The following is a 12,378-nucleotide window of genomic DNA, read 5'->3' on the forward strand; positions in this document are numbered from 1 at the left end:
GACAAATGACCATCAGTTTACCGCAAGACTGCAGTAAGTCAACTTACAACAGTCTTGCGGGAATTACATTCTGTCATTTTGAGTTACAACTATGTCGCATTTTAATTATACAACAAACGTTTTGGGAATATAACCCTATATTTTTTCTGCAGGTGTATAATATGAAAATATTTAAAGAAATTCAAAAAAGTGATTTTCCAAGAAAAAGTGAGTTACAACAGTTTTGCGGACAACCCTCAATTGTTCATAGGCAACTGATGAAATTAAAACATTATTGAGAAGTTATTTTCTATATTAAATCTATCTTAAATAACCTTTGATTTCTTCTGCGTCCAGCGTTATGATATGATGTCTCCTTGGTTAATACATCTGAAATTACTGTACCAGTCACATGGGATAGAACTAATGATAGGTTATTGATCACAAGAGACTTCAAAACATACCTTTGCCTACTCCATTTTAAAAAAAGAAAGAAAAATACGCGTTTTTTATTGAATAAATTCATACAAGTACTCACAATTCGCCTCAGCTCCTGGAAATCCTTTGAAATCGTATGAAATCTGCAATGCTGTTCCAACTGTAACGGCTGTCATAACGGCTGCATACATAAATGTTAGGATCTTCGCAACCTGTTAAAAACATTTATATTATTCCAACCGTGACTTTATTTCTAAAAAAAACTATTAAACTAGTGCGTAAAGTATTCACAAATAAAACCGTTGTACTAGTAATAGTACGTCGATTTTCATCCAGGTTTATTCCTTAGAACAGTGTCATCTGCACTAAGTGATTAGTGATTATATTTTCTATAAAATTACTTGTATCTTGGCAATGACTAGTAATAGATTATAGAAAACATTGCAATTGTCGGAAGGACAACAATAAAATGCAAAAATATTGAAGTTAAAAAGTAAAACAACAATAATGTTTATTGTAGCCTCCATAAGTGATAAGTCTATATAGATGTTTTTCTTAGGATCATACCAGATTTTTAATTACTGATTGCTGCATCCTTTATTTCAGGAACTCAAACTAAGTAGTAAATTCATTAAATGAAAAGGTTGAAGGTGTCCATAAATATGATCCTATCCAATTATAACGAAAAGGCAGACACACTTGCTGTAACATTTATGAAATAGAGAAAAGTGAAAACTTCACAGGTCGCTCAACACGACAAAAATGAAAATGTTGCAGGCTTGGTTTGATTGAACCTGTTCATGGACGGTAGTGAAGCCTATGAGTAGGTTGGTTGTGGCGTTTTAGATTTTGTTTGGTTAATTCAAGAGCCTTAACTTGATAAGAAAATGTCTTGAAACAGGCATCGGCATTTTTGTTCAAACATTTGGAAAAAAAACTTACAGTAAGCTGAGTTTTTGGTGATGTAATAAGGCATGTTATAGTGAATCCTGCACATATCATCAACTGCAATATGAGTGTAAGAACTGGATTCCAGTTCCAGGAATACTGCAAACCACCTGAAAACAACAAGTCACACCACTCGCATAAAGCGTCGCAGTATACCAAGGTCAGTACTTACTTTTCACTTTTAAAACGTAGTATTAAATGTCAGTTCGGTTCGAACCAGATTTACAATTGAATAACGAGTGTTCTCTTCCCTTGCTAAGGAGTTGGTTTAAAACGATTTTATAAACCAACAGAAAAATTAAGTTTATTTGTAAACCTAAATATGTTCATTTGTTTGTTTGTTTGTTTTTTTTTTGTGTGTTTTTATGCAATTTTCAACAGTATTTTATAACGGCGGGCAGTAAACCTAACCAGTGTTTCTGGATTCTGTACCAGTACAAACCTTTTCTCCGCAAGTTACTTCCCCACATAAATCTGTGGTAGAGGACAAATGATTTCAGGCATAACTTATTTTATCAAATCGTTACTGAGTACATACGGCCCGTACGGAGAGGATCGTTCTCATTGTCCAGCGACCCGTAGAACGGATCTCTCTTTTGAGATAAGCGGGCTTAGATATGTATACAATACAGAATGTAATCTTGATTATTTAGTGTGCTCTAATAATTTCTAGATAATAAAACGACAATAATAATGAAACACAGTGTGCATATTGAAGTGTGCAATTCAACGGGAAGCATATATAAGTCTGTTACATCACACGTGTCGGAGGAAATAGGAAGAAGCCAAATTTCGCACAGTATGTATCTTACCACATATAACTAATACGACAGAACTTGGCCCAATCAGTGTAGCAAACAGCAAGACAGCTTGGTAAACCAGGAACAGAAATGAAACACGGTGATTGAAATCATAAACTATAAAAATATAAATGCAAGGATTATATTTTAAATGCTTCTCGTGCAAGTCGTCTTTGTTTAAATAGATGTGTTTTACGTATTGTACCATGCCGTCTTTGGAACGTTTTTGAAATATTCTACTATGGTAGTTGTTATAAGGAATTGTGGATGGACAAAAATTTCGTCTTGTAAGGCGTTTAATTCGAGAAAGTATGAAATGCATAAATTAACTCACATGAGATCCATTCATATTTCAACTTTTGATATAAAAACGAAGACTGCTAAAGTTTAAAATGTATAACCCAATGTCCATTGTTGCAACAGCAACATCATATTTGCTAGTGTTGAAACCACCCATCGCCTCCTTTGTTTGAAAAATTCGTCAAATGTCTCAGGACAATGTGTGCTGTTTTCTGCTGCAGCACAATATTCAATGCGTCGTCCAGTTTGAACCTGTAAGTAGACAGAAGTTGACTTATATTTCAAACAAAACAATAGATTCCTTCTTAATTGAAATCAAATATTTGTGATGTATATGTCATTTCCCCTAAGGTTATAATTTATTGATAAGTTATTGTTTCCTGACGTAATTTTGAGACATCAAATATGTTGTTATCATTCTACGGTATTCCAGAATATTCTACCACAATACTAATAAATACATGTAAGACTGAAAACTACTTTTAAATCTTCTTAAATCGATTTTCCTTTTTTGTTTTCATAATCTAAATGTTATTCTTGTAGATACTTGAAAAATCTGGAACCTTCCACGATACTGTAAATAGTAAGCTGTCTGTTGACAGGGTAGAACATAAAGTCAGTATTTTATTGAAAAAAAATCAGTGTCTCTTAATAAGAAAATGATACAACTTTGGATATTTAACTTTTGAAGAATTTATTTAAACAGTAAGGATTTAAAAACTATCTCTGAAGAGAGAATTTATATTCTTTGAATTTGTGAACATCTTATTTGGATTTAAATTTGAAAAGGGGAGGATTTTGACTATTTTTGCATATTGTATCGGATATTACGGATATTTCACCGTTTAAATGTATTTGAATTGATAAATAGATAATATATACAATTTGTTATCAATAATAGTTGCTGGGTTTTTTTCTGTTAATTTTAGTATCCTTAGTAACAAGTCATTATTACCCTTTGACGTAACATATCAATTATATTTTATCCGTGATCAAATGCATTGCTCAGAAAAAGATAATTTGAACATATCATACCTTATTTTTCATTTTTTTCTATTGCTTTACACTCGTTGAATCTGTTGTAAATTTTTTATTGATCATATGTGATGTCACAGTTCAAGTACTCATTTTGAAAATGGTTTTTATGCCTCATAAATTTCTATTCGAACATAATATATTACATGATGGAAATTTTAAAAATAAATGTAGTTAAGTTTGATAATATTGAGTACATGCATATTTGTGTTGGCTTTCTTTCTGTACATAAAAACTATACCATAAGTGTGCAAAGCCATCTGTCTTCTCCCATGTCCTTTGTAAGAAAATCAAATGCATGTTCCACATCTGATGCATAGGTTGGTAGAACCTCTCGAATCGCTTTACATCTATACACACTGAAACACCCGGGCGAACAGAGAACGGATCCAAATACGTGTTCTGCTGCCTAAAATAGCAAGGAAATTGAGCCTGTTTTAGATTTGTTCCGATTCTTTCTTTGATATATGACATATACCAAAGTTAAAGCTTGTCCTTGAATTCAAGGTGTAGTATATCTGTAGTACAATTGTTATTTTGTGTCCCACAGAACAATGTGATAGAAAAATTAACTATCATGAGAACTAACAAATTTACATTTGATATAGATGTAACAAGAAATTGTGTTTGCAGTTGGATAAAGCAAATAAAGGACACATCTTTATTTCATATAACATGTACTACGATACAAACAACTAGAATGCACTATGTTACTTATTAAAATAATAACCTTTTGAAACCAATGACCAATAGCATACTCAAACGCTTGATACCAAACAATTGGACCATTTCCAAGAGGAAATGTCCTCGCACATACTGCGCCCACACTGTCATCACGAACTAGCAAATCGAGAAGATAAGCTATTGAATCTGAGGTAAATTTTACATCAGCGTCCGTAGTCAAAATAAAGACATCTTCGTCTGTAGCTGTAATATGTGAGAAATAACATTCTTTTACAATAAAATTAATTCTGCATAAGCAAGCCGTTAAGAGTCCTTGAGTTTGGTAATGGACTGTAATTTATACTTGCGCTGGTAACAATTAAATGTAAACAATAAACTAGGAATTAATGAATGACGATCATAGTAATAATACTGATTGAATGCAAATGCTATCGAATTCACGTGAATCAGACTGGTATTTAGATTGTATCAGTAAATTCATAACGATAAATCGAAAGATCATTGTCTCTTTTTTTCGCCGTCCATGGCAAGTATGTAACCTATGTTTCACTGCTACTACACTTTATTTATTTCAATAAGCTAAAAATACGTAAGAGAAATCTCAGCAGTTTTGAACGGTGTGACTTTAGGGCCTTCGACTCCTCTTAGACAGATATTGTAAGCAAAGCGCTAAAAGCTTGTTGATGAAATTCAAGTTTACGATGACGAATCGCGTGACCACAATCATGGTGAAGCAGTAGACCACGATGGCGAATCGCGAGATTACGATACCGGAGCCTGAAATTGTTTTGCATTTTCCTCTCCTCAATTTCATTTACTCTAGCGATACGCGAAGCGCGTGATTACGATGGCGAAAATCATAAATCAAGAGATTTATTCCACTAGTCATGTTTACATAGCACAACAATGATTTGCATCGTCAATTGTTTAAAACTAAGGCTATCTGATACTGAAAAGGAAACCCAACATAATAAAGGCGTTAATAATGCGATGAATCCTTAATACTTTTTAACTCTGGTTGTAGAAATGAAATGTGGGATACCTTTATCTCAAATCGACAATTTATTTAGAATACTTTGTCTCATGTGTCAGAAATGCCTACTGTGTGAGACAAAAAGAATTCGGGTTTAAGAATTTTAATTTAATATCAAATGCTGTGAAATATACAGATATTTGTTTAACTGTTTTGTTTGGCATGATTATTAGAACCGCAGTAATATTTTCTGGGAAACTCCACAGGTCGGTCTACACGACAAAAGCGAAAATGTTGCAGACGCGGTTTGATTGAGCCTGTTCATGGACGGTAGTGGAAATGCATGCTATCGTCCACGCCATCTAGCCCTGGTTGAGCAGAAGTCAACATTTACAAATGCTACAAGTACAACAATAATTTAGAGACATCCGCACGTGTTCATACGGCGGAGCACATGCAACCTTCAATAATACACTTGGATGTAATTCCATGAAAAGCGGTTCCCAGTTAAAATAATGGGTATGCCCTAAACGAGAAAACAATGACCAGAACTAAACAAACTGGACTTTAGAAAGGGGATCTGATGTTATGAAGCCTGCATATCACATTAACTGCCAAAAGAAAAACTTAAAAAGCAGGCACCATATCCAAGAGGTGATTATACAATACCCAAAGCTATGAAAGCGTGAGTATTGGAACCTCCCAGACAGAACTGTTCAAGCCAAGAAACTAAACAGTCCCAAAAACACGACATAAAAGTCGTGCTATGGATCTGAGAAGTTCGAGATTGAATGTACGGGGAAGTCGTTTTACGGCGGCCACACGGCAAAAACAAATATCAAGCCTCACAACGTACATCCGAATCTATCTAGTTTGATCAATACACAGTCGTTGCACAGCAATCTTTATAAGGGCACTGACTCTATATGAATATTCTAATATGCACTTGGAAGTAAAGTAAGAGTCTGCAAAAATATGAATTGTTCAAAGTGTTTCCGGGACAACGTATGCAAAAGAAAAGGATATTGATTTCTAAACACGAATTGACACCACCACCATGATGATGTATTTTGTTCAGATACAACCAGTCGAGCTAAAGGCTGCATTATTAAGCGTTATATTTATTGAAATTATATTGCCGGCCATTTATGCGTAGTTTATCAATTTGCCTGAAACGAGAAGGTGTATTATTGTTATTTTTGTAGACGTTTACCACTAAAACAAAGTGAATATGTTTGTTTCTCTGTGCGAGTATAGGTTTTCTAACAAAGGAAATCTCTGGCTTGATAATTACCCTTTATATCTTTGAGGCGACGGTCTAACACATAAGACATATACATCACCTGACTCCATCGCTTTTTACTCTTAACCTGAAGAAATGATAATAAAATTATATCGAATATAATATATAAATAGAATAAAAACAATAACCAAGTTAATTAGACTTATGACAATGAATCTTAAATATCTTTTAATATAAAAAATCATTAACCTGACTATATCGACTTCGTCACCGTGTTCTTGTGCATTCACTTTAATTTAATATGCATGTATAATTGTTGTGGACATACCATTTTTCAAACCCAAAATACATGTATTTGATTCAAGAAAGTCCATCGTTACAAATTATTGCTTTGTATTCTCAGTCTCAATATCTGACCACAAGCAAGAGTACCTAAAGGGGAAATGTAATGTAATCATATAATATCCACTGAATTTAGTAATAAGTGATTCATTTATTTCAATATTTAAACAATAGCACAATAGCTTAAACATATAACTGTATGGGCAAGGAATTTACTATTTTCCATTTTATATTCACCTTTGTGTTATCTTTCATGTGAATTGTAAGTTCCATTGTTTTGTCTTCGTCTCCGTATGTGTTATTTTCAGTCTGAGGTTTTAGCTTATACTTAAGAGACATCCCATATGGCGTACTTTTTCTTTCGCATTTATCAGGTGGTAACCCTTTTAACATATTAAACAAGTCCATATCAGTATTCCGACAAGTATCAAAGTTTCATGTTTAATGCCATCACTACTCATAAAGAATAAGTAAATCTAGTCAATGCCCTGATGGACATTCAGCGTTAATTCTAATTTGTGCTTCAAGAACATTCATGTACTTTATTTCTTTTATTAGATAGATTACATATGTAAACATCTAAAAATCAGATTATGCGACGCTCTTAAATGGTAAATGAATGTAAATGACAACATGCTGAATGTAGTTTGACGAATTGCTTTAACCAAACGTTACCAAAATAATTTAGCTCACCTAACACTTCATGGATAAGGTATAGAAGCTGTAAAGCATGCTCCGTGGGATCGATACCTTTTGTGGCACCATCAAATATAATATGCGACTCATAGTACTTATTTTCTTTGGTTTGAAAAACTCCATATATTGATTCTAAAAGTTGCTTCATTTCATGTTCATCCTGGAAAGGATTTTTAATTTTTTATTTTATTTCGAAACCAAACAACATAATTTTATATAGTCAGTGATACAGCAACATGGGCAGGCTGAAAGGGAGACTCGCAATCTAGTCTGAAGCAACAATTGTGAATCTAGACTTATTTTTTCATATACTTTTAATACTGTAAATTCGTAATATTCACGGGAGACTTAGTTTGATAGATTAAGATGTCCAAATAAATCGAAGACACTTGGAAAAAATGTTATTGACGTCAGATTGCAATCATTTTACGCACATGGACATTTTGTCTAATTCCAAGGAACAAAACATGTTCTATCAAACAATAACATTACATAAGGCTGCATCTGAGTTCATTATCATTATTATCATTATTATTATTATTATCATTATTATTATTCCAGATTTATATAGCGCCCTTTTCATGACAAACACGTTCAAAGGCGCTATACATATAGTAAACGCAGCCACACAGTGCGTGAAATTCATCCTCTTCTAGTACAGACACAGAGCTATCTGACCAGAGGGACAGAGTGAGATAAAGCCCCCAGAACAGACAGTGAGAACGGGCCTTTCCGGCTAACATAGCCTAGCTCTTTGCGAATAGGCAGTCTGGTTCTTTAACGTGTCCGGTGTATAGCACTGATACGCGCGAAGCCGTCTTTCCTGGAAAGAACCAGTATAGGCCTCTTTGTCAGGTAGGAGACACTCAAAAGCATCTCAAAAATTTCCAGTTCCTGGACCGGGATTTGAACCCCGAACCTCTGGATTGGCAGTCAAGCGTGTTACCACTAGAACACCGGCCCACCTTCATTAAATGTAAACGCCGCAGATCTTACGACACAACAATATACAACCGGTGATCTACCTTCAAAAGGTTATAACAACTCATGTTGTCATCATTACCATTAAACTTTTGTAGAAACGTCCGCGTAAAACATTTCGATATCGCGCTGCAAAATTCAAATAAGTGACATCATTTTTTGCTGAACAGTGTTTGATTCATGCATACGTGTGTTCAAATACATTTTATAATTTAATCCACGATGCCGGAAGACGCAAGGGCGCACCGAGAAAATGACAGATTTTGTGTATAGAATACGGAATAACTGGTGCATGTATCCGGAAGAGATTGCAACATACATGTACAGAAGTCATCCCCTGAGGACGGCGGCAAACTTGCTGTTATAGCAATATGCCGAAGAAAACAGACGTCTTAATCGTCAACAGTAGGCATATGAAAGTACCTAAAATTACAACATACTACCTGCCAATGATTTATCAATTTAACTAATATTTGGTGTTTGGGCAAATCAGAGTGTATTATGCATGTATGAAGTATTTTGAGGAGCTGCATGTGGTTGGCGGTTATGGCGTTAAGACCGCTGCCGGTGGCCGTTGTGTGTTCAGATGTGTTGTAATTGTCTGAGTGCATTGTTAAATTTTGTAAATAAACCATGTACTATTTTCCTTGTTATTCACAGTGTCTACAATTTACTAGGACATCCCATTATGACTGCATCAAGACACAATGTTAACTTTACGACCCTAGGAAATGCACGTGTTCGCCAAAACCACACTCTGTCTTGGAATCAGAATGAAAAGAGACTGGTTTCATTGAGGTTATATAATAGTTATGTTATATCTATATCATTATGTAGGCAAAATATCTGTATCAAATATATACATATGCATAAATAACTATCTTCAAGTTGGTTGAAAAACCATTGTAGATAAATCAAATTTTAAATATACTTCAAATAAAAATGTTACTTGAATGTTGCACACAAATAATGTAAATGAGCACATGTTATAGTTTCAAATAAATGCATTGCTTGATCAAAATCTTATTAACCACCTTTAATGTATATTTTCAAAAATAAAATTTGACATTAAAAATATAGTATAATCATATATTGGTTATAGTGTAATTTTTAGCCAGCTCATGTACTTGATACCCTAGTTGAGTTGCAGAGGGTGTATACAATTTCGAAACGAACTGTTGCCTTTTAAATAATCATCCTACAGTATAATCGTCCTACAATATTTTGATATAAAAGTATTAACTTGCGTTTAAAGATTGTATTGTTTGGGATGGTATAATTGGTAATAAACTATGCAGTGTTTGAAATCTTTTGGACTGGTTCAACATGTCAATGCTCCAACTCATTCTGATGGTCATATTCTTGACTTGATGATCACAAAGCTGGGAGACAAACGTGTGAATGTTTTAGAACTTTGGCAGACTATTACATCTCTGACCACTGCTTTCTTAGTTTAACAATAAACAGTGTCGTCCTCCCTTGATCAGGAAAGAAATCAAATATCGCAATTGGAAATCTGTATCCAGTGACATATTACAAGCAGATTTCGGACAATTAAACAACATTGTAGTGAACTCGTACAACGGCAATGATCTTGTGTCTGAGTTCACTATAATCACGTCAGACATTGTTCAGAAACATGCCCCTCTAAAGGATAGAACTATTCTCTGTAGACCGACAAATCATTGGTACTCAGGATACTTAAAACTGCTGAAACAATACAAACGATCAATAGAGAAAATCTTTATGAATGACAAATTTGACCTGTCAAAGAAAGTATTTAATGGTGTAAGAAACATATATAGAGCTGAACTTTCTAGGGCCAAGGATAAGTACTACCAGACCAAGATTGGAGAAGCAGAAGGAAACATCAAAAACTTATCTGCTGTTACATCAGGTTTACTGGGAATGTCGAAGGACAATCCGCTCCCATTACACACAAATGCAGTATCTTTGGTAAATGACTTCCTACGATACTTTGCCGATAAAATAATCAAGTTGAGAAATGATCTTCACAATATACCAATTGAAACACCCAGCAATACTAATTCTTCCTCGTCGAATCCACCTGTGATTATGAATGCATTTGCTGCGTTCAAACCACTTTCCGAAAACGATATTTTGAAACTTGTAAACGCGTCAAAATCTACAACTTGTGAACTTGATGTGATTCCAACTAAAAAATTAAAGCAGCATTTTTCACAAGATGCCCCCGTTGTGACAGAAATTGTAAATTGATCACTGCTAAATGGTGTGATCCCTGAGGAATGGAAAAGTGCTGTAATAAAACCTTTGATGAAGAAGAAAGGTCTCCCACTTGAACTGCAAAACTATCGCCCGGTGTCAAATTTAATATTCCTCTCCGAAATTCTTGTAAAAGCTGCACTAAACCAAATCAATAAGCATATTGAAGCTAACAATCTCCTCCCAGCTTACCAAAGTGCCTATAGAAAATACCATGGGTTTGTAACAGCAATGGTCAAAATGCATAATGATCTTTTGGAAACCATAGATAAAAACCAAGTAACAATCGTGGTCATGATTGACTTGAGTGCAGCGTTCGATACCATCGATATCCCGATACTAATTCAAATCCTTCAAGATGAAATTGGTATACATAGCACTCCCTTGAAATGGATAGAATCTTATCTGTCGAACAGAACAATGAAAGTTTTTGTCGGACAGTCAGCATCTGACACGGAGCCACTGAGGTTTGGTGTCCCGCAGGGTTCTTGTGCCGGACCGATGATCTTGACCCCGTATATATCGGCTCTCAACCGAGTGGTGCATAAATATTAAGCCGATCTCTATGGATACGCGGATGCCCACAAGACTGCGTTAAAAATTCAAACGGCAAATTTTAAAAATGAGACAATTGTTGTTCAGCTACTTGACAGTTGTCTCAATGAAATCATAAAATGGATGACAACCTTCAAACTGAAAACGAAACAGTCTAAAACTGAAATAATTATGTATGAAACCAGACAACAGTTAGCGAAATTGAACATCACAAGTGTAAACTTTGGTGACGTAAAATGCGTCGATCTTGTCAGAAACCTGGGTGTAACCATGACCAATACATTCAACTTTGACCATCACCTCCAGAAAAAATGTCAGATAGCTCATGTGCTGTTACAAACCCTTAGAGCTATACGGAAACATCTCACACAAAAGTCAACTGAATCATTTGTGCATGGATTGGTTCATTCGCACATTGACTTCTGCAACAGTTTATTTACCGAAATTCCAGCCTACCAAATCAACAAACTACAGCGAGTCAAAATCATGCCGCTAGAGTAGTCATGAATGCTACTTATGGACAACCAAGTGCTGAACTTCTGAAAGAATTACACTGGCTTCCAGTTAAGGCTAGAGTCATGTTCCAAGTCCTAGTAATAAGATTCCGTATTATCAATGGTACGGCTCCATATCTGAGGGAAATGTTTGTACCTACTCGACAACGGTACAGACTACGCTCACAAAGTGACACTAACTTTGACATCCCTAGACGGTGAACAAAATTAGCAGACAGGTCTATGGCCGTTGTTGGTCCTAAATGGTGAAACGATCTACCTAGCTATCTGAAAGACATTCAGTCTGAAGCCAGCTTTAGATCAAAACTGAAAACACACGTGTTTCGTCAGTTTCATGAACAGTGAGTGTACTTTTGTTAAAATACAAAATATCAGTAGTGGTATAAAACAGTATTTATACATGTCTAAATCTCTAAATCTAAGTTTTAGAATCCTGTTCATATTTTGAATGTTTATATTTTAAATATGTGTTATGTAATTGTAAAGCGCAGTAGAATATTTTATAATTTTTGCGCTATATAAATGCCATGTATTTGTATTTGTATTTTAGTATTTACTTTCATATGTGAATACTTTTAAATGATTCGTAGGTCTTACTTCTAAAAAGGATTTCTGTACAGGCTGTAACTAAATGTATATCATTTA

At 34.6% G+C, this 12,378-nt stretch overlaps 1 protein-coding gene across 3 annotated transcripts in view; it reads right to left on the reverse strand.

Annotated features, from left to right (window-relative positions):
- Positions 1–12,378, reverse strand: part of LOC123541765 (uncharacterized) — a 51,597-nt gene that overhangs the window by 25,694 nt on the left and 13,525 nt on the right. For 2 of the 3 annotated variants that reach the window (XM_053532138.1, XM_053532139.1), the window contains exons 10-18: positions 7,436–7,598; positions 6,980–7,125; positions 6,452–6,527; positions 4,231–4,427; positions 3,742–3,909; positions 2,567–2,717; positions 2,178–2,282; positions 1,360–1,475; positions 518–629 (exon numbers count right to left, since the gene is read on the reverse strand). In XM_053532138.1, coding sequence (XP_053388113.1) covers positions 518–629; positions 1,360–1,475; positions 2,178–2,282; positions 2,567–2,717; positions 3,742–3,909; positions 4,231–4,427; positions 6,452–6,527; positions 6,980–7,125; positions 7,436–7,598 — 1,234 coding nt within the window. The remainder of the gene's footprint in view (positions 1–517; positions 630–1,359; positions 1,476–2,177; positions 2,283–2,566; positions 2,718–3,741; positions 3,910–4,230; positions 4,428–6,451; positions 6,528–6,979; positions 7,126–7,435; positions 7,599–12,378) is intronic. The other variant, XM_053532140.1, reaches the window with a different exon arrangement.

The sequence above is a fragment of the Mercenaria mercenaria genome, chromosome 19 (genome assembly GCF_021730395.1).
Source record: "Mercenaria mercenaria strain notata chromosome 19, MADL_Memer_1, whole genome shotgun sequence".
Classification (NCBI taxonomy): domain Eukaryota; kingdom Metazoa; phylum Mollusca; class Bivalvia; order Venerida; family Veneridae; genus Mercenaria; species Mercenaria mercenaria.